This window comes from Macaca thibetana, chromosome 19, assembly GCF_024542745.1.
Source record: "Macaca thibetana thibetana isolate TM-01 chromosome 19, ASM2454274v1, whole genome shotgun sequence".
Lineage (NCBI taxonomy): Eukaryota > Metazoa > Chordata > Mammalia > Primates > Cercopithecidae > Macaca > Macaca thibetana.
Window position 1 is genome coordinate 31,544,487 of NC_065596.1, and position 27,620 is coordinate 31,572,106.

Below are 27,620 nucleotides of genomic sequence, written 5' to 3' on the forward strand. Positions count from 1 at the left end.
TCCAGAGGTGGCTGGGGGAGCCACAAGCTGCAGGTGACTGCTGAGTATTTGAAATGTGGCTTGCGGATTTTCCATTTCATTCATTTCAATATAATTTGCTATATGTGACTGATGGCTACCACATTAGACAGTGCAGCTCTAGGATGTTAAGATGGGGATTTTTGTTCTATTCAGATATAGTATCTCCAGTGCCTTGATCAGCACCTGGCACATGATAGGTATTTGATACATATTCCTGAAACAAACAGAGAGTCACTCCCTTGCTCAGACGTCTCCCATGGCTCCCATTGTCCTAAGAATAAAGCCTGGGATCCTCCACTTGGCACTGGAGACCCTGTGTGGATCTGGCTGTAGTCACTTTCCAATCTTACCTCCCAGCACCTTCTGCCCCCCAGTGAACGGGAAACTTTCTTTTCTGAGAATACTCAAGACGGTTCTCACCTCAGGGGTGTTTCACTGCCTTTCCTCTGCCCTGAACACTCTTTTCCCATCTTCCTGCCTCCACTTGGATTTTATGTCATCAGAAAGTCCTTCCTGACCCTCCTCCATCTAAAGTAGATACCCTTATTCTTTTCCTCCATAATTTGTAATTGTATGGGGTTTTGAAGGGTTTGCTTCTTTGTTTGTTTTTTTGAGACAGGGTCTTGCTCTGTCGCCTAGGCTGGATCTGCAGTGGTGCTCTGTAGATCACAGCTTACTGCAGCTTTGAACTCCTGGGCTCAAGTGATCCACCCGCCTCGGCCTCCCAAAGTGCTGGGATTACAGGCATGAGCCACCACGGCCAGCCCAATTTGCTTCTTCTTTCTTTCCTTTTTTTTTTTTTTTAGATAGAATCTTGCTCTGTCGTTCAGGCTGGAGTGCAGTGGCGCCATCTCGGCTCACTGCAACCTCTGCCTCCCAGGTTCAAGCGATTCTCCTGCCTTAGCCTCCCAAGTGGCTGGGATTACAGGAGCCCACCACCACGCCTGGCTAATTTTTTGTATTTTCAGTAGAGACAGGGTTTCGCCATGTTGGCCGGGCTGGTCTCAAACTCCTGACCTCAGGTGATCCACCCACCTCGGCCTCCCAAAGGGCTGGGATTACAGGCATGAGCCGCCGTGCCCGGCCCCCACTTTGCTTCTTAAATAACTGCTTGTCTGCCCCTTTCTGTCCTTGTGCTCCCGAGGGCAGGGATGATGATGTCTCATCCATTGCTGAATCTCCACTGCCCAACTCGAACGTGGGACTTAGCGGGGCCCTTAGTCAATATGCATCAAAAGAATGAATGTTGGTGGTGAGAGTCATCCCAGGTCTCCTTGGGGTTGGGGGAACCATCCCAGGGATTGTCACTTGCCATTTCGCTGCACCTCAGTTTCCTCATTTGCAAAATGGTGCCAAGAGTCCCTTGTGGTGGGCATTCTGGGAAAGGTGTGTAAATGGCTTCACTCAGCACCTGATTGGTAGTTAGCATTAAACAAGTGGCAGCTTTTGTGAATCTAACTCGTGAGAATCAGCGCCTGCGGTTTTCGTCCTGGGCCCTCCAGCTGCTCCAACTATGCCAGCTTTTTGGATGATCTCATCTCGTCCCATGGCTTTAAATATACCTGTTTGCTGACGATGCCTTCATTTTAACCTCCAGCCCTGACCTCTCCTCTGAGCTCCAGAGGCCGCCCCGGCCTCCCTGCTGGGACATCTCCCAGGTGTCTCAAACTCACCGGGGCTACAGCAAAATGTCAGATGCTCCCCTGCCCACACCCAGCCTGTTTCTCTTTCCCTCTCCCCCAGCTCAGAGAAAGACATGGCAAAACACCCAGTTGTTCAGGACAAATACCCAGAATCCAGCCCTGCTTCTTTCCTCTCCCTCCTGTTCCTTGTTGCCAAATTCTGCTGGCTCAGTCACAAAATTCCACATCCCAAGATATTCAACATCCCTCCATCCCCACTGCCACCGCCTGGGTTCAAGCCACCCTCTCATGTCGCCAGATGAAACAGCCCCCACGTGGGCCTCCTTCCCTCTTCTCTTGCCCAGTCCACGTTCCACGTGGTAGCTTGTAAAAATGTAAATCAGGCCGGGTATGGTGGCTCACACCTGTAATCCCAGCACTTTGGGAGGCTGAGGTGGGCAGATCACCTGAGGTCAGGAGTTTGAGACCAGCCTGGCCAACATGGTGAAACCCTGTCTCTACCAAAAACACAAAAATTAGCCGGGCAAGGTGGTGCACACCTGTAATCCCAGCTACTTGGGGTGCTGAGGCAGGAGAATTGCTAGAACCCGGGAGGCGGAGGTTGCAGTGAGCTGAGATCATGCCACTACACTCCAGCCTAGGTGACAGAGCAACACTGTGTCTCAAAAAACACACAACAAAAACAAACTGCCCAGTGGCTTCCTACTGTGCTCAGAATTAAATCCAAATGCCCATCATGCCCTGCAGGTTCCCAAATGATCCGATTCCCCCATTAGAAGGTAAGTTCATGAAGACAGCAATTTTGCTTGTTTTTTTTTTTCTTTTCCACTGCTATGCCCGCAGGGCCTGGCACACATTAAGTACTCAATTAAGCAATGGCCGAATGCACCTGGCTATCAGACGGCCTCGTGCTGGGATGGGGGGATGCCTGTATCACCTCCTGCCTGACATCTACAAGACACGAGACACCCTCGGGGTTCAGTCGCATCTGCTGTTCATTTATGGCGTAGACTCACGGTTTTTTGCAGTGGGCAGCTGTGAGGACCCACAGTGGATGGATAAGGACCCCGCCACACAGCAAGTGACCGGAGGTGTAGAGAGCAGCTTGGTAGGGGTGAGATGTCTTGTCGCAGGGTCCGCCATGCACCAACTTATTCTGCTCCTCTGCCCAGGCTGAGGGAGAGAGGATCTGAGTCAGAGAGGAGTTCTGGAGAAACCAAGCGCATCCCCCTCAAGATGAACTGCAGTCAAGATCCGTCAGGTGCAGTGGCTTCTGCCTGCCTGTAATCCCAGCTGAGGCAGGAGAACTGCTTGAGCCCAGGAGTTTGAGACCAGCCTGGGTAACACATTGAGACCTCGTCTCCATAAATAAAATAAAAATAAAAATAAATAAAAATTAGCAGAGTATGGTGGCATACACCTGTAGTCCCAGCTACTCGGGAGGCTGAGGTGGGAGGGTTGCTTGAAACCCAAGAGTTGAAGTCAGCAGTGAACTATGGATCGTATGGATCGTGCCACTACACTCCAGCCTGGGTGGCAGAGCGAGACCCTGTCTCCAAAAAAAAAGAAAGAAAAGAAAAAGAAAAAAAAGCTTCTCTGTATTTCCATTCCCAAACTTACCCCATTCCCATTGCAAACCCAACTGTCTCCCCTATCCCCGGGCTTTCTCCAACTTTCTAACCTACCTCCTACCTCTGCATTTAGATCCCCATCCCTCAAGCCACCCCCACCCCAAACCCTCATATCTTCAAGACCACCTCCCACCACCCTCCCCGTCTGTATTCCCCACCCTTAGCCTAATCCCCAATGTCTTCCTCATTTCAAAGCCCCCCAACCCCAACCCTGTGCATATCCCCATCCCCAATACCAGCCTCTTCTCCATCAACAAGCCCAGTCCTGCCTGTAAGCCTCCCCCATCCAAATGCCCTTTCCCCACCTGCAGCGATCAGGCTCAGCACCACCATCAGCTTCTTCATGGTCGCTCCTGAGAGGGGAAGCCACATGGTCCATCAGTCACTGCCTCGACCCTCCCCACATCCCTCTGTCTGCGCCCTCCGCATCCTCTCCTTCCTCCCTGGCCTGCTACGCTGTCCTGCCTTGACCTCTGTCCTTCTCGTCTAACCTGCTGATTTCTTCTTCCCCAGCCCATGTCTTCCATCAGAGGAGCCCACGAAAACAGTGCCAAAGAGAATTCAGACCTCCGTCCACTGGTCCAGTGACTCATGGGGAGATTCTGATTAAATCTTTCTACTTTACTGGGCGTTGATTTGCCTTCCTGTAGACAGGAGAGGGTTACCCTAGGGGGCCCTAGCGTTCTTCCTCTGTATTCAGAGGAAGATTTTCCTCTGAACCCGGCTCTGTGCTCAGCGGTCACCCACCCCGCCCACCCGGCAGATTCTGTGGTGCCTGTGATCTTACCTGCTGCAGGCCTCCGGGCCTCTGGGGATTCTCGAGTGCGGGGAAGGAACAGCTTCGAGGCGAGGAGGCAGAAAGAGTTAGAAACGCAGGGAGCCGTGGGGAGAGAAGACACTCAGATGCAGTGGCAGAGCTAAGCGGAGGACGCAGGGGCCGCGGAGCCCAGGGCTGCAGGGACTGCCAGACACACACCCCCAGCTCCCAGGCCTCCCTGGAAGAGGCTGGTTCTGTCCCCAGATGCTTCTGGAACGTCCTTTTAACCCCTGTCTCTCAGGTCCCTGAGCAAGGAGACTGGCTACACCCTTTTCCTCCTTACCCAGGCCTCCCACACACATTCCTCCCGCCCCCATCCTCTGCTCCTGGTGACCCCTGACCAGGCCTCCAGGGAGGGGAGCACTGATCCCTGAGTGCAGTGGGGGCCTGGACTCCTGGGTCTCAGGGAGGAGGGATTGGGGGCCTGGACCCTTGGGTCTGAGGGAGGAGGGGCTGGGAGCCTGGACTCCTGGGTCTGAGGGGCTGAGGACTGGACTCCTGGGTCTGATGGAGGAGAGACTGGGGGCCTGGACTCCTGGGCCTGTGGGGTTTGAGGGAGAAGGGGCTGGGGACCTGGAATCCTGGGTCTAAGGGGCTGATGCCTGGACTCCTGGGTCTGAGGGAGGAGGGGCTGGGACCTAAACTCCTGGGTCTGAGGGAGGAGGGACTGGGGCCTGAATCTGAGGCAGAGGAAGTTCTAGTCGGCTCAGTCCTTAGACCTCCAGGTCTTGGAGAAAGCAAGTGTCTGAAGACAAATTCCGGCCTCTGGGGCAAGCAGATGGTGCTCCAGGCCTCCCTGCACCCCCAGCACTCTCTGTGCCACCCAGGGACCTGCAGGCCCTCACTCCGGGCTCCAGAGCCCTCGGGCACTGGGAACCAGCCTGCCCAGGTTCAGTGGGGTTGGGGTGACTCACACACCTGCCCGTAGGTCCCTGTGTGTGCTGCCTGCCGACCTCCGTGTCCCCAGGAGAGAGCGAGCCAGCCCGGCAGGGAGACAGCGTGTGTCACCACACTGGCCCCCGCCCCTGCCCCGGGCTGGGGAGCCGGCCAAGGCGCTATGGGGAAAGGGCCCAGGAACAATTGGGCTTTGTCCGCCCCCAGCACCCCAGTGCCATGCTCCCAGCAGCTCCGCGCCTCAACCTCTCTTCCGGCGGGCAGGCGGGAGGGCGGTTACATCAATGGCTTCCTTTTGTCCCTGTCTGACAGTCCTCCTTTGCAGTCTCTGACTGCCCACCCGGCCCTGACTGGAGATTTCGGCACTCTGCATCCTCCTGGTCCCGCTCCTCCAAGCCTGCCCACCCCTGAGGTCTCTCGCTGCATCTGTCTCGCTGGCCGTGGAGGGGAGGGGGCTTCCATTTCTCTCTCTCCCTTCTCAGTCTCTGTATTTGTGTCTCTCTACTTTTTTCTCCACTTTATTTTGTCCCTGTCTCCCTCTCTCTTTTTTTCTCTCCCTTCATCTCTCTTTCCTTCCTTCCTTCTTTTTGCTTTTCTTTTTTTTTTTTTTTGATGGAGTCTTGCTCTGTTGCCCAGGCTGGAGAGCAGTGGTGTGACCTCGGCTCACTGCAGCCTCTGCCTCCTGAGTTCAAACAATTCTTCTGCCTCAGCCTCCTCCCGAGTAGCTGGGATTACAGGCACCCACCACCATGCCTGGCTAAACGTTTTTTTGTATTTTTAGTAGAGAAGAGGTTTCGCCATATTGGCCAGGCTGGTCTCAAACTCCTGACCTCAGGTGATCCACCCACCTTGGCCTCCCAAAGTGCTGGATTACAGGTGTGAGCCACTGTGCCCGGCCTCTCTCCCTTTCTTTCCCCTTGATTCTCTGACTCTCCATGTTTATCTTCTCCTGGGTCTCTTCTTAGATTTCCCCGGGGGAAGCACTGTGTGTGCCCAGAAGGGAGTCAGATTCCCCAGGAACTAGTGGGAATGATTCCCGAGCGATGAGGAGGCTAGCAGGGTGCAGGAGGACTTGAGGACTTATTGATGAGATGCAGACACACAGTGAGGAGCGTGGAGTTAAGCGGAAATCGGAGAGCACTTGGGAACGACGCGGGGCTGTGATGAGATGGTGGTGCTGGGCAGCGGCAGAGGAATCCGGGAAGACTTAGGGAGGTGCCTTTGAACTCGGGCCTAGAAAGCTGAGCCAGGCGTAGGTCAGGAGGAGAGGCTGTGAAAATGCCTGGCCTGGGTGCACATGGGAAACCTCAGGCAGTGGTTGGGGTGGTTGGTATGGGCTGGAGGGTGAGGGTGTGTGTGGCAGAGTGGAGGGAAATGAGGAGGGGGATGTCACTGGGTAATAAGGACAGTGATAGGAATGAGTCTGGCTCAGCACCTGCTTGGCCTGGGCATTACAGGTCACTTTTTAAAAAATTCTTTTTTCTTTTGAGACAACGTCTTGTTCTGTTGCCCAGGCTGGAGTGCAGTGGCACAATCCTTGCTCATGGCAGCCTCAACCCTCGTGGGCTCAAGCGACCCTCCCACCTCAGTCTCCCCAAGAGCTGGGACCACAGGCGTGAGCCCCTGCTTCCAGCTAACCCTTTTATTTCTTTTGCATTGAATCTAATTGTCATCTTGCATTGCCCAGCCCCCATCACTCCGGGAAAGAAGACTACTCTGGTGCTCAGTATCCTCTCTGGGTGCTCCCTCTCACACTTGGTCCCCACTGACCTCAGCATCTTCTTCTCAGGACCTGCCATCCTCATAGACAGCAGGTCTGATGTTGCACAGCCCAGTGGCCAGGCCCTATCCCTCTGCCTCCTCTCTCTGGGGCATCCCTTCCTCTCTGTCCCACACCCCCAACCCCAACTCAGAGCTGCACCCTCTCCCACCTGGACCAGGATCCCTCTGTATTCTGTATCCCTCGCCTGACCCCACAGAGGCCTTCCTGTGCCTTGTGCTGACCTTCCCCCTCCTCTCACAGCCCTGCCCTGGCTCCCCATCTCTCTTGGGACCAAGTCCCAGCCCCCCAGCCTGGCGTTTGAGGACCTTTAGCATCCAGAGAAGCCCTGGCCGATGAAATGTGATGCCAAGCACGCATGCACATTTATGTTTTCCAATCACCACACTTTTTTTTTAAGTCAGAAGATTTTTTAAGTGTCCTTACCACAAAAACTAAGGGTGTAAAATAATGCATATGTTAAATAGCTTGGTTTAGCCATTCCACAATGTATACATACATATATCAAACATGATGTTATACACCAGAAATATATACAATTTTTACTTGTCGATTAAAAAATTAATTTAAGGCCAAGCGTGGTGGCTCATGTCTGTAATCCCAGCACTTTGAGAGGCCAAGGTGGGTAGACAGCTTGAGTCCGGGAGTTCATGACTAGCCTGGGCGACATAGTGAGAAACCATGTCTGCAAAAAGCAAAAAAAATAGCCAGATGTGGTGGTGCACACTTGTAGTCCCAGCTACTCAGGAGGCTGAGGTGGGAGAATTGTTGAGCCTGGGAGGTCGAGGCTACAGTGAGCTGTGACTGTGCCACTGCACCCCAGCCTGGGCAACAGAGCGAGGCCCCTGACTCAATAATAATAATAGATAAATTTAAAAGAAAGTAAAAATTAAAAAGAAACAGGAGCAGCTAATTCTAATAGTTCATGGAATTCAATATATCCAAAATATTATCATATTAAATAAAAATAAGAAAATTAGTAAAGGGATTATTTGCCCTTCTTCCTTTTTGGCACCCTGAGTGTTTGGAATCTGTTGTGTCATATATATTTACAGATGTCTCAGTTGGAGCTCATTTTAAGCCATCAAGAGCCCTGGACATGGCTGGACAAGGTGGCTCATACCTGTAATCCAAGCACTTTGGGAAGCAGAGGTGGGAAGATCACTTGAGCCTAGGAGTTCAAGACCAGCCTGGGCAACATAGTGAGACCCTATCTCTCTAAAATAAATAAATAAATAAATAAATAAATAAGTTACCTAGGTGTGGTGGCACACATATGTGGTACCAGCTCTACAGGAGGCTGACGTGGGATAGTTCCTTGAGCCTGGAGGCCCAGGTTGCAGTAAGCCATAGTCATGCCACTGCACTCCAGTGTGACAGAGCCAAATCCTGTCAAAAATTTTTTTAAAAAGAGTCCTGAGTGGTGAGTGGCCCTCACACTGCATGACACAGCTATGCCTACATCTCCATGTGGCTCCAGCTTTCTAGAACACATCAAGCTTCCCTGACCCATGCCATGCCCTCTGGCCTCTGGCCCTTCACTGAATGCTATTCCCTCTACTTCTTGAGACGGACTCTTATTCTGTCACCTAGGCTGGAGTGAAGTGGCGTGATCTCTACTCACTGCAACCTTTGCCTCCTGGGTTCAGGCAATTCTCCTGCCTCAGCCTCCCAAGCAGATGGGATTACAGGCACATGCCACCATGCCTGTATTTTTAGTAGAGATGGGGTTTCACCATGTTGGCCAGCCTGGTCATGAACTCCTGACCTCAGGTGATCTGTCCAACTCGGTCTCCCAAAGTGTTGGGATTACAGGTGTGAGCCACCGCACCCGGCCTATTCTCTCTTCTTAGCATGTTTTCCCCACCTTTTCCTGGCAATAACCTGTCCTTCAAGTCTTTGCTTGGACATTACCTCCTCCAGGAAACCTTCCCTGAACACCACCCAACTTCCACCTACTCATTCTCTCACGTAGGTTCCCACAGCAGGTGTCTCCCTCAACTCACCCTGGACGGGGGCCACCTGGATTGACATTCGTCGTCTCTTCCACTGGACCATGAGCTCCTTGAGGGCAGGTACGGGACTGACTCATCCCTGTGTCCCAAGCAACCACACAGGACCTGGCCCAGAATCAGCCTTAGGAAAGACTGATCAAATGACTAAATGACTTTATCACACCCACTCCCATTTTACAGATAAGAAAACTGAGGCTCAGAACAGGAAGTTCATTGCTCAACATCAAACATCCAGGAAATGGTGGAGCCTGAATGGGAACTCAACTTCCGACACGGCAGTGGATGTGGCCCATCCCTCGGTAGCCTGGCTGGGTCTATCTTATGACAGTACGAGGTGAGTGAACTCGGGAGGAATTGTTGAGAGCTGGGTGGGGAAAGAAGAGAGGTGTTAGGCTGTGGGGAGTGGAGGGACTTTGAAGAGAAAGAAATTCCTAACTCTACCACTTCTCTGGTGACCTTCATGGTTTGCCATCTCTGCATACTTTGAATGCTTATTTACTGGATATTTTGCTCCAGATTGACTTGCTCTGCAAAAATCTTCAATAAATAAATTCTTTTGTCTGGGTGCAGTGGTTCACACCTGTAATCCCAGCACTTTGGATGGCTGAAGTGGGAGGATTACTTGAGCTTAGGAATTAGAGAGCAGCCTGGACAACATAGTGAGACCCCATCTCTAAAAAAAAAAAAAAAAATCAGCCAGGCGTGGTCCCAGCTGCTCAAAAGGCTGAGGCAAAAGGATTGTTTGAGCCCAGGAGATTGAGGCTGCAGTGAGCTATGATCATGCCACCACACTCTAGCCTGGATGATACAGCAAGACCCTATATCAAAAAAAGAAAAAAAATTTATAAGGAAACTTCATGAGACTGTAAGCAGAAAAAAGTGCCAGAAGTCATAAACAATAAAAACCAATGCCTAGGCCAGTTGCGGTGGCTCACGCCTGTAATCCCAGCACTTTGGGAGGTCGAGGTGGGCGGATTGCCTGAGCTCAGGAGTTTGAGACCAGTCTGACCAACATGGTGAAACCCCATCTCTACTAAAAATACAAAAATTAGCCGGGCATGATGGCAGTCACCTGTAATACCAGCTACTTGGGAGGCTGAGGCAGGAGAATCACTTGAACCTGGGAGGCGGAGGTTGCAGTGAGCTGAGATCGCACCATTGCACTCCAGCCTGGATAACAAGAGCAAGACTTCGTCTCAAAAACAAAACAAAACAAAACAAACAAAAACTAAAACCAATGCCCATTGAAGGCTTACCCTGTGCCATAAAATGTTTGAGCGCTTTCTGTATATTAACTTATTGAATCTCTGTAATAACCCTAGAAATAGGTGCTTTTTCTCCCACTTCAAGGATGAAGGAACAGGGACGGGGGAACTAATGAGCTTAAAGGAAAATAGCTTGTAGGGGCTAGAACTGGGATTCCAACCTAAGAAGCCAGGATTCGGAGCTAATCCCTTAACTACCACACTATACTCCTTACCCAAAGAAAAATGAATTACTTAAAAAAAAAAAAAATCAACATTAGTACCATCTCAATCATTGCAAACCAATCTACCTGTACCTTGCATATAGGAGAGCAGAGGGCCAGGGCCGGGGATCTCCGGGCTGACTTAGTGCAAAGGCAATGTTTTGTTACTTTTAAAAATTCTAGATTGAATATTGGAGTGGTTTGCAGAAGAGAGAGAAAATGTTGATAAAACTTCAGGAGAATGAGTGGTCGAAAATGTTTGACATTCTTTAAACTTGACAGGCCCAGAAACAGAAGGGGCTGGGGACCTGGACTCCTGGGTCTGAGGGAGGAGGGGCTGGGGGGTCTGGACTCCTGGGTCTGAGGGAGGAGGGGCTGAGAGGGGACCTGGACTCCTGGGTCTGAGGGAGGAGTGGCCGGGGGACCTGGACTCCTGGGTCTGAGGGAGGAGGGGCTGGGGTCTGGACTCCTGGGTCTGAGGGAGGAGGGGCTGGGGGGTCTGGACTCCTGGGTCTGAGGGAGGTGGGGCTGGGGGGTCTGGACTCCTGGGTCTGAGGGAGGAGGGGCTGAGAGGGGACCTGGACTCCTGGGTCTGAGGGAGGAGTGGCCGGGGGACCTGGACTCCTGGGTCTGAGGGAGGAGGGGCTGGGGGGTCTGGACTCCTGGGTCTGAGGGAGGAGGGGCTGAGAGGGGACCTGGACCCCTGGGTCTGAGGGAGGAGGGGCTGGGGACCTGGACTCCTGGGTCTGAGGGAGGAGGGGCTGGGGGGTCTGGACTCCTGGGTCTGAGGGAGGAGGGGCTGAGAGGGGACCTGGACCCCTGGGTCTGAGGGAGGAGGGGCTGGGGACCTGGACTCCTGGGTCTGAGGGAGGAGGGGCTGGGGGGTCTGGACTCCTGGGTCTGAGGGAGGAGGGGCTGAGAGGGGACCTGGACCCCTGGGTCTGAGGGAGGAGGGGCTGGGGGGTCTGGACTCCTGGGTCTGAGGGAGGAGGGGCTGGGGACCTGGACTCCTGGGTCTGAGGGAGGAGGGGCTGGGGACCTTGACTCCTGGGTCTGAGGGAGGAGGGGCTGGGGAGCCTGGACTTCTGGGTCTGAGGGAGGAGGGGCTGGGATCTTGGACTCCTGTGTTTTGTGTGTTAGCCTCCTACATGCGAGAATCAGAATTAGTGGCTGCAGAATTTCTGCAATATGACAGGGCTGGGGTGCCTGGGTTAGGAGAGACTCAGAGGGAGATGAGATAAGGAGAGGAAGGATCTGGAGGATGTTGGTGGGGGCAGAATTCTGGGAGAGAAACAGGAAGAACAGATAGGAGGGGCGCGTCCTGGGCTAGAGTGGCTCCTCGGTCAGCAGCGTCTGAGGTGTGACGGCACAGAGGATCTTTGATGTTAGAAGGCTGGGGGTGTGGCCAGGCTCTGAGTCACAGAGGACTCCTCCCTCATCCTACCCCCTTCCCGAGGTTCCTTTCCCTCCCTTCTTGGGGAGCAGGTGCCACCGTCTTCCTCCAGCACTGTTTGCTCACTTCTGGCAGACCCCTGTGGGACCCCTGTGTCCTGTCTACCACCATCCCAATCCCTCTGAAACTCGCCTGGCTCCCTCCTCACTTGTCACTCGTGAGATACTCAGAAACAATTTCACACCCCTTCCCACGGTAATGAAGTGGGCCTGTTCTCTCCTCCCTCCTCCCCTCCTTCTTCCTCTTTCCATCCTTTCTTCTCTCTTCCATTTTACAGGAAGGAAAAACTGAGATCCGGGAAACGGAACTATACCCTGGAACAGGGCGGGCAGGACCAGGGCTCAAAACCGGTCACAGTTTTCTTTCTAGGCTCCCTTCCTGAAAGGTCTCTCTCCAACCGCAGATCTTCAGACTTTTTTTCCCGCCTTTATTTTTCATGTTATAAAAGCGTACATTCAAGGAAAAGTACACAGAAAGAAGGAGACACCTCATGACGACCCCAGTATGCAGTCTGGGACATGTGTTTTCAGATTTGATTCTGTGAATATTTTATTTTTTATGGTTAAGTTCACATACATATATATTTTTGTCTTCCTTTTGTCATTTAGCATCATATAGCCTAAACATTCTTGCATAATACTAACAATTCTAAGAATCATTTTTAATAGGTTTATAATATCATTGTGAGCTAGGCGTGGTGGCTCACGCCTGTAATCCCAGCACTTTGGGAGGTCAAGGTGGGTGGGTCATCTGAGGTCAGGCGTTCGAGACCACACTGGCCAACATGGTGAAACCCTGTCTCTAGTAAAAATACACAAAAAATTAGCCTGGTGTGGTGGTGCACACCTGTAGTCCCAGGTACTTCAGAGGCTGAGGCATGAGAATCACTTGAATCCAGGAGGCAGAGGTTGCAGTGAGCCAAGATTGCATCACTGCACTGCAACCCGGGCAACAGAGTGAGACTCTGTCTCAAAGAAAAAAAAAAAATCATTGTGCCAAACCAGACTATTATTTAAGCCATCCAGTACTTTTGGAACATGTTGATGTTTTCACTTTATTTCTGTGATAAATAATATTATGATAAATTCAAGTCTTGTTCTACATTTTGGATTTTTTTTTTTTTTTAGTAGGTTCTTCCTAAGACTAGCGTTACTGGATCAAAGGTGGTGAATAAGGGTCTTGGTGTACGTTGACCAACTGTCTTCCATCAAGATTGTAGAACGTCCACTTCCAGTGTTTGAGAGTGACGGTCTCACTGAGTCTTCTCCAGCACTGAGGGTTTTGTTTCCTTACTTGTTTTGGTTTTAGGTCTTTACCAATTTGATTGGTTTACAAACAGGGCATGAGGTTTAAGTATATCTCTGAGGAAAGGTAAAGTCAAATATGACTTTACGGGTCATCAGCGTCCTTACTCCTGTGCATTTTCTGTTCGAAGCACACAGTTATTTAACTCTTGGTGGGGTGTTAGCGATGCTTTTTGATGGTGTCATTTATCCACTTGGTGAACTTGCAGACTTGAGTGTAGACTCCTGGGTCGTTGGGTTGGCCGCAAGGGAAAGTTCCCCAGGACACCAGACCTTGCAGGGTACCTCTGCACACCAACGGTCCCCCCGAGTCACCCTAGAGGGAATACAGCCAGAGATTAACTTTGGCTTCAGATAAAAACCCAACTCATTATCATACATTCCTCAGTTATCGGTCTTTGTCTTGCAGATCATGGACTTCCACCCCACAGCCAATGAGAAGAGACTCATTGTCTCTGGGGACCAGTGGGAGAGCTAGTGCTAGGAACACACTAGGTCCTTTGAAGACACTGGTTTCACCCTTGGCCAATGAGAGCAATTGCAGAGAAGGGGTGGGGTTTCCGGATCAGAGCACTCTTTATTTTCCAATGTTAAGGACCCTGCTCCAAGCTAGTGGGAGAAGAAACATCATCTCTAAAGGGTGGATGCATGCCGTCTTGCACGGGAAAGGGGGACACGATGGTCTCGGAGACCAGGGTCAAGACCAATTACATAATTTACAGAGCTTGGTGCCAAATGAAAACGCAGGGCTCTTTGTTAAAAAATTATTAAGAATTTCAAGACAACAACAGGAATGCATTAGACTAAGTTTGAGACCCTTCTGAGTGTGGGGCTCTGTGTCAGTGCAGAGCTTGCACATTCATGGAACTGGCCCTTACCAGGGGAGAAGGGGAACACCCTGTTCCCTAGGACAGTCATCTCTCTACCATCACCTCTATCCCTAACACTCACTATCCCACATCCCCTGAGAGCTGAAGGTGCAGATGTGAGCAAGGAGGATGGGTGTGGAGAGACAGAGAGAGTTGGAGGTGGAGAAGAAAGAGGGAAAAGAGAGAGAGACAAAGAGAGATGGGGAAGAGGGAAAGGGTATGGAGAGAGAAAGAGACAGACAGATGGGGGTGGAGAAGAAGGAGGGAGAAGAGAGAGAGACAAAGGGATCAGGGAGAGGGGGAGGGTGTGGGAAGAGGAGAAGAGAGAGATGGGGGTGGAGAAGAAAGAGGTAGAAGAGAGAGACAGAGAAGGGGGAGGGGGGAAGGTGTGGGGAGAGAGATGGGGTGGGGGTGGGGAGAGGAGAGAGAGACTGGAAGAGAGGAGGAGAATAAAAAAAGACAGAGATGGGGGAGCAGGTGGGGAGAGGAGAGATAGAAGAAAGAGAGAGAGAGACAGAGTAGAAAGGAGGGGGCAAGGAGAGAAGAGGGAGAGAGATGAAGAGAGATAGAGAAGTTGGGGGGAGAGAGAGAGGAGAGGGCCAGAGAAGAGACAGAGAGACAGGAAAAAAGAGAGAGGAGGGGGGCAGGGAGAGGAGAGAGAGGCAGGGGAGGGGAGAGAGAGAAGCGAGAGAAAGAGGGAGAAGAGAGAGCAGAGAGGAGTGCGTGGAGAGACAGCAAGGGAGAGAGAGCAAGCTAGCTCAACACAGAGAAAGAACAAAGAGGAAAAGGATGAAATGAAATTATGTCACAAAGAGAGACGGGGGAAGACTGTTCAGAAACAGAGAGGGGATGACAAAAGGCCAGGAAGAGGGAACAGGGATGAGGTGGAGGGAAGCAGTGTTTTCCCCGGGACCAGGACCAGGGTCAGTTGAGTGAGTCATCAGCTTCAGGCACAAAATCTCAGTAACTGTAATACATCATACTTCAGTACAGTATTTAACAAAATCAAATGTAATTCACAAAACTGCATGATGGACATCGTATCCACATTTGAAATGAAGACAGCGCCAGTACAGCGCTGTGCTGAGCCACGCTGGCCCCTACGGCGAGGGAAAATTCAGTAAGAGTCACCTGCTCTTTATTTAAAATGGAAACATTTTATCCATCGTGGGCTTCTGCGTTAATTTTATTTTTTATTTTTAAATATTGCATTATGATGTATCTCAATCACTGAGGTTTTCAATGCCCCCTTAAGGTTTGGGCCTGGGACCAGCACCTCACTCTCCTTCCCTGGTCCCGCCCCCACTTTCTCACCCTTATTAAACTCTCTGTCCCATCCCTAGGGCCACATTGACCCCTAAGTAAGCTCCCACCCCTGACCTAGGCAGAGAATGAGGTGAAAAAAGCTGAGGAGGCCAGGCCTGGGGGGAGGGCAAGGCCAGGCTCAGTGCCCAGTCACTTGGGTCAAGCTCTGCCCCTGGGGCATGCAGACAGGGCACCCAGGACTGGGAAGGAATTGAGGGGGAGAGTCTCACATTGCAGGCGTTTTTCTTGGAGTTGGGGATGCCAGCGCACAGCATGGAATTTCCCAGCATGTCCTTATAAACCTTCGTGCAGTCCTGGGAGGAGATGAGCTTGACATCCACGCACATGAGGTCAGAGGGAAAGGTCACTGCAGGGAGGAGCAGGGAGAGCTGTCAGTCAGAGAGGATGGGGTGAGGGCCAGAAGGGCTGTGGCCCAGACTCCTGGGTCTGAGGGAGGAGGGTCTGGGGGTCTGGACTCCTGGGTCTGAGGGAGGAGGAGCTGGGGTGTGGACTCCTGGGTCTGAGGAAGGAGAGGCTGGGGCCTGGACTCCTGGGTCTGAGGGAGGAGGGGCTGGGGGCCTGGACTCCTGGGTCTGAGGGAGGAGGAGCTGGGGTGTGGACTCCTGGGTCTGAGGGAGGAGGAGCTGGGGTGTGGATTCCTGGGTCTGAGGGAGGAGGGGCTGGGGTGTGGACTCCTGGGTCTGAGGGAGGAGGGGCTGGGGGCCCAGGACTCCTGGGTCTAAGAGAGGAGAGGGCTGGGGGCCTGGATTCCTGGGTCTGAGGGAGGAGGGGCTGGGGGCCCAGGACTCCTGGGTCTGAGGGAGGAGGGGCTGGGGGCCTGGACTCCTAGGTCTGAGGGAGGAGGGGCAGGGGCCTGGACTCCTGGGTCTGAGGGAGGAGGGGCTGGGGATCTGGACTCCTAGGTCTGAGGGAGGAGGGGCTGGGGATCTGGACTCCTAGGTCTGAGGGAGGAGGGGCTGGGGATCTGGACTCCTGGGTCTGAGGAAGGAGGGGCTGGGGCCTGGACTCCTGGGTCTGAGGGAGGAGGGGCTGGGGGCTCAGGACTCCTGGGTCTGAGGGAGGAGGGGACTGGGGTCAGGACTCCTGGGTCTGAGGGAGGGGGATGGGGTCTGGACTCCTGGGTCACTGAGGCCACCTACCATCTGGGCTCGTGGTAGTGCCCCAGCCAGAGACAGTACAGGTGGTTCCAGGGGGTTCACAGCGGGAGGGCAGCCTGACTTTCTTCACCGTGGATGACAGCCTGGCCGGGCCATTGAGCTTCACGAGCATGAGGTCATTAACATGGGTCTGTGTGGAGTAGCCAGGGTGGCGGAATGACCTCGAAGCCTTGATCCTCTGAGCTTTCCTGTCGCCCAGCGTATCACTGCCCAGGTGCACGGTGTAGTCACTGGGAGGAGAGAGTGACATTCGGAGATTCAGAAGAGACACTGTGACAGAGAGGGTGTGCAAAGACCCGAGGGTGGGGGGACAGAGACCCAGAGAGAGGAGGCGGGACAGAGACCCAGAGAGAGAGAGGGACAGAGACCCAGAGAGAGGAGGGGGACAGAGACCCAGAGAGAGGAGGGGGACAGAGACCCAGAGAGAGAGAGGGACAGAGACCCAGAGAGAGGAGGCGGGACAGAGACCCAGAGAGGGGAGGGGGACAGAGACCCAGAGAGAGGAGGGGGGGACAGAGACCCAGAGAGAGGAGGGGGGACAGAGACCCAGAGAGAGGAGGGGGGACAGAGACCCAGAGAGAGGAGGGGGGACAGAGACCCAGAGAGAGGAGGGGGACAGAGACCCAGAGAGAGGAGGGGGGACAGAGACCCAGAGAGAGGAGGGGGGACAGAGACCCAGAGAGAGGACGGGGGGACAGAGACCCAGAGAGAGAGAGGGACAGAGACCCAGAGAGAGGAGGGGGACAGAGACCCAGAGAGAGAGAGGGACAGAGACCCAGAGAGAGGAGGGGGGACAGAGACCCAGAGAGAGGAGGCGGGACAGAGACCCAGAGAGAGAGAGGGACAGAGACCCAGAGAGAGGAGGCGGGACAGAGACCCAGAGAGAGGAGGGGGGGGACAGAGACCCAGAGAGAGGAGGCGGGACAGGGACCCAGAGAGAGAGAGGGACAGAGACCCAGAGAGAGGAGGGGGGACAGAGACCCAGAGAGAGGAGGGGGACAGAGACCCAGAGAGAGAGAGGGACAGAGACCCAGAGAGAGGGAGACAGAGACCCAGAGAGAGGGAGACAGAGACCCAGAGAGAGGGAGACAGAGAGCCAGAGAGAGGAGGACAGAGACCCAGAGAGAGGAGGGGGGACAGAGACCCAGAGAGAGAGAGGGACAGAGACCCAGAGAGAGGAGGACAGAGACCCAGAGAGAGAGAGGGACAGAGACCCAGAGAGAGGAGGGGGACAGAGACCCAGAGAGAGGAGGCGGGACAGAGACCCAGAGAGAGGAGGGGGGACAGAGACCCAGAGAGAGGGAGACAGAGACCCAGAGAGAGGGAGACAGAGAGCCAGAGAGAGGAGGACAGAGACCCAGAGAGAGGAGGGGGGACAGAGACCCAGAGAGAGGAGGGACAGAGACCCAGAGAGAGGAGGGGGGACAGAGACCCAGAGAGAGGAGGGGGGACAGAGACCCAGAGAGAGGAGGGGGACAGAGACCCAGAGAGAGGAGGCGGGACAGAGACCCAGAGAGAGGGAGACAGAGAGCCAGGGAGAGAGGAGGCGGGACAGAGACCCAGAGAGAGGGAGACAGAGAGCCAGGGAGAGAGGAGGACAGAGACCCAGAGAGAGGAGGATAGAGCCGTAGGCACAGAAAGACAGCCGCCCCCGCCCCCCACCTCTCCACAGGGAGTTGGAGATGCTGGCGCACCTCCAGCAGAGCCTTGGGCGGCACCTACTTCATCTTGCAGTGGGCGGCAGTCAGCACCCAGCGCTCATTGACCAGGACGCCTCCGCAGTGCAGCTGATTGCCACTGAGCAGGGCCACCTGCCATGGGTGGGAGCCTCTTGTACATGGGGCACCATCAATAATCTTGTCACCCTGGGCTGGATGGAGACATGGAGGAGCATGTGGGTAGCCAGCCTCAGGGGAGGGCTGAAGCTGCACCTCAGGGATTCCCAGAGTCAGAGATGGAGAGAGACAGATGGAAACGCGTGGAGAAATACAGAGAAAGCAAGAGACAGGGATAGAGACAGAGAAGGAGCCCACTCAGAAACCCAGGAGGGGCATCGCATTGGGGGAACCACAGAGAGACACTGAGCACAGGAGGCAGGGCCTGGAGGGGACAGAGACCCCTGAGGCAGCAGAAGCAGGAAGAGCAGGGGCTTCATCCGACAGTCTGGTCCTCCCAGGATGGAAGCTGTTTGAGGAGGGAGGGGTTCTGACTCAGGGACTCCTTGGAGAGGGTCAGTGGGGGCCCCGAGGTGAGGTCAAGCTTCCCAGTCCAGTTTTCACCTTCTTGTCCGGCAGTTCCCAGGGCTAACGATAGCAGTAGGATCTGCAGGGGCAGGAGAAGGGATCCTGCCATGGTGCCCTGCTGAGCCGCTCAGGGGCTGCAAGGCGAGGAAGGGCCTCTCCTGCTGGAGCTGAGAAGGAGAAGGCAATTCAGGCCCAGCCCCTCCTCCCTCAGACCCAGAAATTTCTCTGGCCTCTCCTTCCTCACACTCAGAACTCCGGACCCCTAACCTCCTCCTCCCTCAGACCCAGGGGTCCAGACCCTCATCGCCCTCCTCCCTCAGACCTAGGAGTCCAGGTCCCAGTCCCTCCTCTCAGAACCAGGAGTCCAGACTCTCAGCCTCTCTTCCCTCAGACCCTGGAGTCCAGGCCCCCAGCCCCTCCTCCCTCAGACCCAAAAGTCCTGTTCTTCAGACCCCTAGAGAGCCAGGAATCTAGGCTCCGATCTTGCTCCTCCCTATGGAACCCAAACTTCTGAGTCCGTAGTTCCTTTTTCCCTAAAAGGCCCCAAACTGCAGACTTCCAGGCCCTCACTGCTCAGGACCGGGAGTCCAGGCTGCAGGCCCTGCCTCTCGGGAGCAGAGTCAGGCTCGGAGCCAGCATCGCCCCCTCCCCTACAGGTACACCCTTGATGAAGCCTCTTCTCACCTCGAGAGGATCTGATGTGATCCAAGTTCGGACTTGGGCTGGCACACAGCTGGGCTCCAAGATCCCCAGCCGTCTGCTGGGCGGTCCTCTTATACCAGCCCCCGCCCCACGCCCGGCCCCAGTGCCCTGGGGTGCAGGCAGAGCTGACTCTGGGACACCCCCGCCTGCTTTTGCGGTTCTGGCTATCTGGAACCCCTGACGCAGCGAGAGCAATTGGCACCACTGCACTCTATCTCCACCCTCCCTCCGAAGGACGGGCGGTGCCCAGCTCCTGCGCCCCCGCACGTTCCAGTCCCACAGTCCCTCCTGGCGGCTCTCAGGGGAGGCACCCGGTGCGCTGGGTCTGAGGGGCAGGAGCGGGATTCAAGGACCGGCTGAGCTCAGGGAATAGGCTCTGGCTGAGTCCTTTGGGGCCTCTCCTGTCTCAGCGTCCGGAGTGATTGGATTCTCTTTCTTTTCTTTCTTTCTTTCTTTCTTTCTTTCTTTCTTTCTTTCTTTCTTTCTTTCTTTCTTTCTTTCTTTCTTTCTTTTTTCTTTCTTTCTTTCTTTCTTTCTTTCTTTCTTTCTTTCTTTCTTTCTTTCTTTCTTTCTTTCTTTCTCTCTTTCTGTCTTTCTTTCCATCTTTCTTTCTTTTCTTTCTTTCTTTCTTCTTTCTTTCTTTCTTTCTTTTCTTTCTCTCTTCTTTCTTTAATTCTTTCTTTTCTTTCTTTCTTCTTTTTTTCTTTTCTTTCTTTCTTTCTTTCTTTCTTTCTTTCTTTCTTCTTTCTTTCTTTCTTTCTTTCTTTCTTTCTTTCTTTCTTTCTTTCTTTCTTTCTTTCTTTCTTCCTTCCTTCCTTCCTTCCTTCCTTCCTTCCTTCCTTCCTTCCTTCCTTCCTTCCTTCTTTCTTTTCTTCCTCTTTCTTTCTTTCTTTCTTTCTTTCTTTCTTTCTTTCTTTCTTTCTTTCTTTCTTTCTTTCTTTCTCTCTTCCTCTCTCTCTCTCTCTCTCTCTCTTTCTTTCCCTTCCTTCCTTCCTTCCTTCTCTTTCTTTTTTTTTGGACGGAGTCTCTATCACCAGGCTGGAGTGCTGTGGTATGATTTAGGCAACCTCTGTCTCCTGGGTTCAAGCGATTCTTCTGCCTCAGCCTCCCGAGTAGCTGGGATTACAGGCATGCACCACCACTCCCAGATTTTTTGTATATTTAGTAGAGACAGGGTTTCACCATGTTGGCCAGGATGGTCTCGATCTCCCAACCTCATGATCCGCCCACCTCGGCCCCCCAAAGGGCTGGGATTACAGGCATGAGCCACCGCGCCCAGCTTCTGGGGTTGTTTTCTTGCCCTCACCCCCTCTCAGGGGTGGCCTAGACCCTGCATCCTAATTCTGGCCTGCCTGTGGGAACTTGTCCAAGCTGATCCCAGTCGTGCCTGTAAGCCTGAACCCATTCCCAACTCTAATAGAAAGGTGTAAGTTAAAAATAACGCTTTCCCTAACTCTACCCCACTAATATTTGCCCTATTTAGGATCTATGTCCTCATGGTCATTTTAATCATGTTATACATAGATTTCTTTGTATATTATTTATTTATAACAAAAATGTCTGTACTAAACATTATCTAATAGAACCTTTTCTTAGGGCTTCATTTATGAATTTATTAAGCAAATATTTATTTTTCTTTTTTTTAACTTTTAAGTTCGGGGGTACATGGGTAGGATGTGCCGGTTTGTTGCCTAGGTAAATATGCATCATGGGGGTTTGTTACACAGATTATTTAATCACCCAGGTATTAAGCCTAGTACCCATTAGTTATTTTTTTCTGATGCTCTCCTTCCTCCCACCCTCCACCCTCTCATAGGCCCCAGTGTGTATACCCAAAGGAGTATAAATCATCCTGTTTAAAAACACATGCGCATATATGTTCATTGTAGCACTATTCACAATAGCGAAGACATGGAATCAACCTAAATGTTCATCAGTAATAAACTGGATTAAGAAAATGTGGTACATATACACCATGGAATACTATGTAGCCATAAAAAAGAACAAGATCATGTCCTTTGCAGGGACATGGATGGAGCTGGAGGCCATTACCCTTACAAACCAATGCAGGAACAGAAAACCAAATGTGGCAACTTGCTACTTACAAGTGGGAGCTAAATGATGAGACTACATGGACACATGGAGGAGAAGAACCTTTCTTCTTTTTATTTATTTATTTATTTATTTTTATTTTTTATTTTTTATTTTTTTTTGAGACGGAGTCTCGCTCTGTCACCCAGGTTGGAGTGCAGTGGCACGATCTCGGCTCACTGCAAGCTCCGCCTCCTGGGTTCACGCCATTCTCCTGCCTCAGCCTCCTGAGTAGCTGGGACTACAGGCGCCCGCCACCGCGCCCGGCTAATTTTTTGTATTTTTAGTAGAGACGGGGTTTCACCGTGGCCTCGATCTCCTGACCTTGTGATCTACCCGCCTCGGCCTCCCAAAGTGCTGGAATTACAGGCGTGAGCCACCGCGCCCGGCCCTTTTTTTTTTTTTTAAGATGGAATATGGCTCTGTCACCCAGGCTGGAGTGCAATGGCATGATCTTGGCTCACTGCAACCTCCGCTTCCCGGGTTCAAGTGATTCTTCTGCCTCAGTGTCCTGAGTAGCTGGGATTACAGGTGTGCACCACTATGCCCAACTAATTTTTGTATTTTTAGTAGAGATGGGATTTCACCATGTTGGTCAGGCTGCTCTCCAACTCCTAACCTCAGGTAATCCACCGGCCTCGGCCTCCCAAAGTGCTGGGATTACAGGCCTGAGCCACCGCGCCCAGCCGAGGATTTTTGCTAAATGAGTAGATTATAGCTGCTCTTGCCACAGGGGAGAAAAATGGGTAACTATGTGAGATGATGGATATGTTAATTTGTTCAGCTATAGTAATCATTGTACTATGTATATACATCACATTCAATCATATTGTACACTTTAAATATACGCAATAACATTTATTTTTTAGTACATTTAGATTGCTTTTTCTTCCTTTATAATGGTTATGTAATATTCCATACTATGCTTGTATCATGGTGCATGTCATCTGCCTCAAATTGAAATACATTTGGATAGTTTTAATTATAATAATGCGGAGATGAACTTCTTTGTACATTCATCTTCGTTCATTGTATTCATTCAAACAACATCCATTGAGCATCTACTCTGTGCCAGAAACTATTCAGGCTCTCAGAGACACAGCAGTGATAAAACAGATAGAAAATATTCCTGTCTTCATAGAGGCTCTTGTTTTGGACTGTCAGGTCAGTACAAAAATAAGCATATAAAATGTAGAGTTTGTTAGGTGGTTGTAAGTGCTATGAGGGAAAATCTAAGCAAGGAAGAGGGTTGGGGAGTTACTGACTCCCTCTACCCTCAAGGATTCCTGAGGTTATGATATCGGGAAGGTTGGTTGGAAAGACCCCATGGGAAGGTGATATTTGAGCAAAATTTTGAAGGAGATGGTGGAGGGATCCAGGTGGCTGCTTGAAGGTAGTGAGTTCCAGGCAAAGCGAGCAGGTCAGTGTGTTAGCCAGGGAGCATGTCTGAAGTGCCCCAGCAGACAAACCACTGCGACCAGAACAGAGTGACCAAAGGAGATGGGGGCAGGTGATGAGGCCAGAAATATAACAGGACTCTGATGACATGGGGTCTGAAAGGTCTTTGGCTTTTATTTTGAGTAAGACAGGAACCATTGTTGGACACACTCCTAAAGTTAGAATTGACCTCAACCTCTAAATTAGATCCCCAAAATGGGATTTATTCCTCTACCCCGGACCTAAACCTTATCTCAATCCTGACCCCTAACTCAAATCTTTTTTTTTTTTTTTTTTTTTTTTTTTTTTTTTGTCTTTTGAGATGGAGTTTTGGTCTTATTGCCCAGGCTGGAGTGCAATGGCGCGATCTCGGCTTACTGCAACCTCCGCCTCCCAGGTTCAAGCAATTCTCCTGACTCAGCCTCCCGAGTAGCTGGGATTACAGGCATGTACCACCACACTCGGCTAATTTTTTTTTCTTTTCTTTTAGTAGAGATGGAGTTTCTCCATGTTGGTCAGGCTGGTCTGGAACTCCCGACCTCAGGCGATCCGCCCACCTCGGCCTCCCAAAGTGCTGGGATTATAGGTGTGAGCCACCGCGCCTGGCACCCCAACTCAATTCTACATTTGACCCATAATAGTAGACATTTTTGTTGTGTACCCAAGCATTCACTCCTTCTGCCTTTCTATCAGAGGCTCCATTTTGTTTGGATAATACTTTATCCTCATCAGGACTATAAGCCTCGATGAACCAAGCATCAAAGCCATATTTTGTTTGCTTGATTAGTTTGCAAATGGACATGTGCTGCTCTTTTGGCCAATGAGAAGGAGGGGAAGACCACTGGGGCACTTCTGGGAAAGACTTTCTCATTTTCAAAAAGAGGCACTGAAAGGGGTCTTTTTTCTTCTGCTAGATGGTGTCTTTTCTGGATGCAAATTCTGGACTGTGCCAGCACTCCAGGGACCACAGAGGGAAGTGACCAGAGGACCAAGTCAAAACACTGCAGGTAGCCCACCAGAGAGGTGAGGATCAGCTGGGTCTTTGATGAAGTCACTGAGCTGGTGAATTAACCAACGATGGAGCCTCTTCATGTCAAAACTTTTTCAGATTCCCTTTCTTGGTTAGAGTTGCTTGGTCCTTGTAGCCAAAATCATCTTTGTAAGACCTCAATGTTGAATCAGAATCTTGACTCAGATCCCAAATCTGATTCCAAGCCATAAATCCACATCCAATTCTAACTACTTGATTCCATATCTTGAAGTCACATAAATCAACAAACTCAACCATGCCTCCAGTCTTAGCTGTCTTCCCAGCCCTCATCCCCGTGTCCCATTTCAGCCCATATCCCATCTTGGCCATTGTTAATGTGAAGATGGCCAATTTAATTTTTAGATTAATAGTCTTTTTTAAAAAAATTAGTAATTTTGATCATATACCTGACTACCTCTTATCTAAATTTATTTTTTTCTTAGTTTTTCTTCTATACTGTGCATTTCTTTTTTTTTTTAATGAAAAGTTGTTGATTGTTTGTGCAATATTTTAACACTAATCCTTTATATATTTAACAAATATGTATTGGGTGGTAGCTATCTACCAATGAGGATATAATGGCGTACAAATCTAGATAGGGTCTCTTCCCTCAAGGAGTTGATAGTTTCATATAAAAGACAGTCAAATAATTCATAAACAAGTGTAAAATTACAACAACAAGGCATGCTCTGAAAGAAAGGTGCAAGGTATTACGAAGGCACTTCCAGAGAGTTTTGACCCAGGAATTGACTATGAGCTGAGATTTGAAAGAATAGTAAACTAGAAGAAATCTTCTAGTAACTAGAAGTAGACTAGAATAAATTTTCTAGTAACTAGAAATAGTAAACTAGAAGAAAATTTCTCCTGGTAACCAGAAGAAAATGGGAGGAGAATGGGGAGTGTGTTGTGTAGAGAAAACGACATGTGCAAAGGCCCAAGATAGAAGGCATTATGGCTGGAGCTCAGAGGCCAGAGCTTAACTGGGACCACATAATGACAAGCTCTGTATGTCATTGTGAGTCTTGCTTTATCCTATGGATAATGAAGAACCATTTGAACCTTAGTCAGGGAAATAACATAACAAGATTTGTATTTTCAAAACATCAACCTGGCGGCTGTGTGAAATCTGGCTTTGGGTGGGATGTGAAGATACTGGGCAATCATAGGGGGAAGTCATTGTTGTTGTCTAGACGAGGGAAGATGGTGACTTGGATACAGGTGGTTGAAAGGTGGAGACGATGTTAAGTACATGGATTCAAAATGCACTTAGGAGACAGAACCAACAGGCCTTGGTGATAGACAGAACGAGGGTTGTGTTGAGGTAGTGGGAGATGTTAAGATTTCAAAGTCTCTTGCTGGATGGACAGTGACGCCATTCATTGAGGAGACATGGGAGATAGGGTCAAATGGTTCTGAAATGGTAAGAATAGACCTCAGACCCTGACTTCAAGCAGAACTCTAACTCCAACCTTTACTTTGACACAACTCCGAACACGTATTTTGACATAAGCCCCAGTCTGTTTGTTTGTTTAATAGCTTTTGGGGTATGAGTGGCTTTTGGTTACATAGATGTATAGCGGTGAAGTCTGAGATTTTAGTGCACCCATCACCCAAGTAGTGTACATTGTGCCCAATGTTTATAGTGTTTTATCCCTTATTCTCTTCATACCCTCCCCCTTCTGAGTCTCCAATGTCCATTATACCACCTGGTATGCCTTTGTGTACCCACTGCTTAGCTCCCACTTATACGTGAGAACGTAAGGCATTTGGTTTTCCATTCCTGAGTTACTTCACTTAGAATAATGGCCTCCAACTCCATCCAAGTTGCTTCAAAAGACATTATTTGATTCTTTTTATGGTTGAGTAGTATTCCATGGTGCATACATATCACATTTTCTTTATCCACCCATCAGCTGATGGGCACTTAGTTTAGTTCCATATCTTTGCAATTGTGAATTGTGCTGTGATAAACATATATGTGTATGTGTCTTTGATATAGTGACTTCTTTTCCTTTGGGTAGGTATCCAGTAGTGGGATTTCTGGATTGAATTGTAGATCTACTTTTAGTTCTTTAAGAAATAGCCATACTGTTTTCCATAGAGGTTGTACTACTTTACATTCCCGCCAGCAGTGTAGAAGCATTTCCTTTTCATCACATCCATGCCAACATCTATTGTTTTTTTGACTTTTTAGTAAGCTCCAGTCTTAACCCCAAACCTTAATCTGTACCCAATCCTGAACCTCAAATTCTGCTTTATCCTTGATCAACTCCGATTTGTATCTCAACCAATAACCTAAACCTTGACTGAGTTCTTGACTGCAAATATCAACTCAGGCTAGGATCCAGACCTCAACCAACCTTAACCCTCCTGACCTGAATCCTGAAACTTTAGCCACAAGCCAAATTCAACCGTGACCTGAGCAGTAAATGTCACCATAGCCTGAGTATCAAACCTGCCCCAGGATAATCCAGACACTAGTCTCCATTCCCATCATATTCTAGGAAGCCCACATTCATATCCTCCCCCATGAACCCATCCCCTCACATCTAACACCAGTTCTAACACTCTCACCCCGGTCCCATCCCTATTCTCATCCTTAATCCAATTGCTACCTAACATCCCATTCTCATTTCCATCCCCAATTCTTTTCCCAATTCTGTTTTTATTTCTCCAGCTCCCCACATAACTTTGACCCTTCATTTTGCAAACACTCTAAAATAAAGTCTGCCAACCTTGCTAACATTGATGCTATAATACCCAACTCAAGCCGAGTCCCAAAATCTTCTGACACATTTACTCTCATCAAATCGAAAATTAGATCCCAGAACTTGGACATCTAGCCCTGCCCATTCCACAGCAGGACTCTGATCGTGAAGGGTGTCAACATTCCTGACCTGGGCCCCCAAATCAAGGAGAAGCAGACTGCAGCCCAGTTGACCACACAGCTCCATGACTCAGCAATCTGTATCTTTCCGGCTTCTCAAAGAGAGAAATGGTAGCAAGACTTCTAGTGTATTATCTACTGCCTGCATCTTCATCCTTAGATTCTCTACTCCCTCAGTCCTCTGCCTCCTCAGCACCTATTAGAAAGAGGAAGGAGCCGGGCTACTCTAGAGCCCTGCTATTCACTCCTAAGTCACCAAAACGTCTATCCTCTGCTTTTCATCATCTATCATTCTGTAAATTATATTCCTAATTATTTAACCTGATTTTGTTGCCAAACACTGGTCAACACAAGCAGAGGAAATGTGTGTGGGGTTCTTTTTTTTTTTTTTTTTTTTCCCAGCACCCCGCCCTGACCGGAGAACATAGGAGGTACTTAAATAAATACTAGTCTGCAAACCTCTGGCATCTACAGGTCCACAGGCCTTAGATTCAGTCTCGCCTTGATCCCTGAGCCATTCCACCATGCGGTGTGACAGAAAGAACTAGAAAGAACTTGGACCTTCAACCCAAATTTGAATCCTGGTTGCCCACCCTGTGACTTCGGGTAAGTGACTTCATTTTTCTGAGTCTGGCTTTGCCCCTCTCCAAAGTGGAAGAGAGCAAAACCTATTTATCGAGGCAAATGGGAGGATTAAATAAAATTATGAATGGGAAATTGATGGGCACGCAACAGGTACTGAATTAACAAGAGTTCCCTCAGCCCATCACCCACGGAATGAAGAAGCAGCTCCCATTTTTATTTTCCCCCTATATTTAGTGTGGTGTGTCAGGTGCTTCGTAGACCTCGTCT

The 27,620-nt window shown here is 50.5% G+C and overlaps 2 protein-coding genes across 3 annotated transcripts in view; both read right to left on the reverse strand.

Annotated features, from left to right (window-relative positions):
- Window positions 1-27,620, reverse strand: part of KLK6 (kallikrein related peptidase 6) — a 90,401-nt gene that overhangs the window by 5,531 nt on the left and 57,250 nt on the right. The window contains exons 2-5 of one of the 2 annotated variants that reach the window (XM_050771634.1): window positions 5,031-5,087; window positions 4,083-4,134; window positions 3,601-3,648; window positions 2,681-2,837 (exon numbers count right to left, since the gene is read on the reverse strand). In XM_050771634.1, coding sequence (XP_050627591.1) covers window positions 2,681-2,837; window positions 3,601-3,640 — 197 coding nt within the window. In that variant the 5' untranslated portion in view covers window positions 3,641-3,648; window positions 4,083-4,134; window positions 5,031-5,087. Of the gene's footprint in view, window positions 1-2,680; window positions 2,838-3,600; window positions 3,649-4,082; window positions 4,135-5,030; window positions 5,164-27,620 lie in introns of those variants that run through there. The other variant, XM_050771635.1, reaches the window with a different exon arrangement.
- Window positions 12,133-18,788, reverse strand: KLK7 (kallikrein related peptidase 7). Its single transcript, XM_050771626.1, has 5 exons — window positions 18,658-18,788; window positions 18,101-18,248; window positions 16,361-16,608; window positions 15,431-15,567; window positions 12,133-13,342 (listed from the first exon to the last, which is right to left on the reverse strand). Exons 1-5 carry the CDS (start codon window positions 18,728-18,730, stop codon window positions 13,187-13,189), a joined length of 762 nt encoding a protein of 253 aa, XP_050627583.1. The 5' UTR covers window positions 18,731-18,788; the 3' UTR covers window positions 12,133-13,186.